This window comes from Macadamia integrifolia, unplaced genomic scaffold, assembly GCF_013358625.1.
Source record: "Macadamia integrifolia cultivar HAES 741 unplaced genomic scaffold, SCU_Mint_v3 scaffold1320, whole genome shotgun sequence".
Classification (NCBI taxonomy): domain Eukaryota; kingdom Viridiplantae; phylum Streptophyta; class Magnoliopsida; order Proteales; family Proteaceae; genus Macadamia; species Macadamia integrifolia.
The window spans coordinates 153763-156818 of NW_024868158.1; the positions used below are offsets into that span (position 1 = coordinate 153763).

The 3056-nt window shown below is 31.8% G+C and overlaps 1 protein-coding gene across 3 annotated transcripts in view; it reads left to right on the forward strand.

Annotated features, from left to right (window-relative positions):
- Positions 1-2548: 2548 nt before the first annotated feature.
- LOC122063413 (probable magnesium transporter NIPA6) overlaps positions 2549-3056 on the forward strand; it is a 12858-nt gene continuing 12350 nt past the window's right edge. Inside the window, exons 1-2 of one of the 3 annotated variants that reach the window (XM_042627122.1) lie at positions 2549-2868; positions 2976-3032. In XM_042627122.1, the coding sequence (XP_042483056.1) occupies positions 2700-2868; positions 2976-3032 (226 nt within the window). In that variant the 5' untranslated portion in view covers positions 2549-2699. The remainder of the gene's footprint in view (positions 2869-2975; positions 3033-3056) is intronic. The other 2 variants (XM_042627121.1, XM_042627120.1) reach the window with 2 other exon arrangements.

Genomic DNA, 3056 nt, shown 5'->3' on the forward strand with positions numbered 1-3056 from the left:
TTTAAAAAAAAAAAAAAAAAAAAAAAAAGGTTGTAAATCTATCTAGAATTGGGTATGCAGTTCAATTCCAAAGAATTTTGGTGTGATCCAAATCAAGATCAAGTCCAATTTTGCATCTGAAAATTGGTATATCGTGCCGAACCTATTCGGTTCGTACACAATTTGGTTCTGATTCTTGTACTCGGATTATTTTATATATATCTAATATATATAAAATTATACTATAATATAGTAGTATGATAAATCTAATACTAGTATTAGTATTACAGTGTATTGCTATATTATAATGTATTAGCATTACACTATTTTAATAGACTGACATATTGGTACCCAAATTCAGTTCTATTTCGGATCTAACCCTTGATTCCTATGCTAGAACCGGAAAGTAATCAAGTTCCTTCTTGGTTATGTTGCCCAATTCTAAGTTGTAACCAAATTCTATTCGGTTTTGCTTTGATTTTGATTATTCAATCTGGATCTGATTTTGATTTTTTGTTTCAATTCCAATTTGACATCATTATTTAATATACCTCTATAAAACTCCAATCCTATTGAATTTCCCATTTGACATATCTTGTGATGCTAGTATCTTTACACTAGTTCTTTACCAAAATATATATATATATCTTTACACTAGTTGGTTTAGAGAAACCACCCCTTAAGTTATTTATTCATGAATTTATATCGATATTTTAATAATTCAAATCCACAATTAAAGCTCATTTTTATGGAAAAATGTTTCTGCTCTTTTTTCTTTTTTTGGTAATGGAAAAAAAAAAAAAGTGATGTCACAATCCTAAATGCTAAAAATGTAAAAAAATATTTTTAAATATAGGGTCTTCTCAATGTATGATAGGTCAATCCAAATGCACAAATAACTGTTTTTTTTTTTGTAGGACCCTTTCAAGCACAAGAGGTAAGGGGCATAGGTAAGCTCATATCTCATTAGATTGCATATCTCAATTAGCTGTTTTTTTTGAAACTATCAGTCCCTTTCAAGCACAAGAGGTAAGGGTCAGAGATAAACTCATGTCTTACTAGATTGCATATCTCAATTAGCCATTTTTTTGGAGCTGTCCCTTTCTAGCACAAGAGGTAAGGATCAGAGGTAAGCTCATAACTCACTAGATTGCGTATCTCAATTTCATATATGATTTCGCATATTCAAACTCAATCATATATACTCCCTTATATGTTCGTGCATCATCATATTTGTCAATAATCTATCTATTGGCTTTTAACCTCATGATATCCAGAAATTTTTATTACTTTGTTTGCTATTTGGCTAAATCTATTTAGGAAAAACTTGACATGTAAGTAAGGAGACCTTCGGATAAAGGTATTAAGTGATTTGATAGGGTAAAATAGTTGATTTGGTCCATGATATCTAAATCATTTAACAAATTATTTCGTATAATAAAATCAAAATCAAAACATTTATTAAACGGTTATACAATTACTAAATGGTTTCATAGAAAATGTTGCACAAAAAAATCTACTCAATACATGAAAACATCAACAATTATAATAAAATCAATTTACTATTTTTTGCATAAAAGTTTATTTAATATAAATCTATTTCATTTTTTTTTTAAATTGAATTATTTATTAAATGGTTTTACGATTCCGATGTAAATCATTTGATTCAATTTAGGTAAATAATTTTAAATCTGATCTAAGACTGGAGTAATATCCACTTTCCCATGCCAATCCACTAGTAAGATGGAAGGGTAAAACAATCTAAAAACCATTTTTTCTTTTAAATAGAGGTAAATTTGTCTGATATAATATCTATCATGTGCCTAGAAGGAAATCTGGCTCCTCTCTTTGGCGCCTATTGCCTAGGTTAGCCCATAACTGCATGAATGAGTGATAAATGGTGAAACGGTGATTAAATGATTCGAAAAAGGCATGAAGTGTTGACAAAAGCTCAAAAAACAAAGCGTCAAGAATCATTGATCATCACCTTGCCACGTGATACTCATCCAAATAACTATGAAAACCCTGAACGACACGCGTTAAGTAGAGGAGCCGAATCGCCTAGAAAGCCTTCTCTTCGAATCTGAAAACAGCGACTCGTTGCCGTTGGCATGTTCATTATCATGAAGAAAAAGCTCTAATCTTATAAATAATAGAAATTTTCAAACTATCGTACGGGACATTCCTTGCCTTTCCCCAAACTCCCTGGTGCAGAACACCAGAAACGTAGACCATTGTCTTTCCCACTATTGGCCATTTGACATGTTCCTTGGCTTTGGATTCTTCTGTCAACCAAAACTCAATTCTCCGCACAAAAAGACAAATTAATTTAAAGAACAAGAAACCAAAATTAATAAAGAGAAAATAGATATATTTCTCAATGTGGATCAAATCTCAAGTTGTGGGCCATAATCTTTTCCAGAAAAATCTTGAGCTGGGTTGTTGATATGGAATTTGGTATTTTTAATGAACAGATAAGATCAATCTATTGTGGGTCATAGATTTTCAGATTCTTCAGGAATAATCATTAGCCCATTTCAAATTTTAATGGTGATGATGGAAGATGCTGATTGTAGAGATCAAATGAGTGAATACTATATATATTGTTTGAAGTTGAACAACACAGGAAATGGTCTCATAACACGGAACAGAACAGAGGATATAGGAATGGCTAGACGAAGGACGATACCGATCATCTGAAGTTTCTCATAGGAATTTCGATGAATAGAAAAAAGGAGAAGAAGGAAAGAACATTAGAGATGGGTTTTTCTAAAGACAATCTGATAGGTTTCGTTTTGGCTATTAGCTCTAGTGCGTTTATAGGAGCAAGTTTCATTATTAAGAAGAAAGGTCTGAAACGAGCAGCTGCTGCTTCTGGAGTCAGAGCAGGTGAGATTTGGTTCAATTTTGGATAAAATTTAGAATTTTTTTTACTGGGTTGTTTCTTTCTTCTGATTTTCTTTAATGGGTTTCTTTGGGTTGTGTTGTTTCTGTAGGTGTTGGTGGGTATTCTTATCTTTTGGAACCTCTATGGTGGGTAGGGATGATCACAAGTAAGTAACATTTGAAACTTCTAC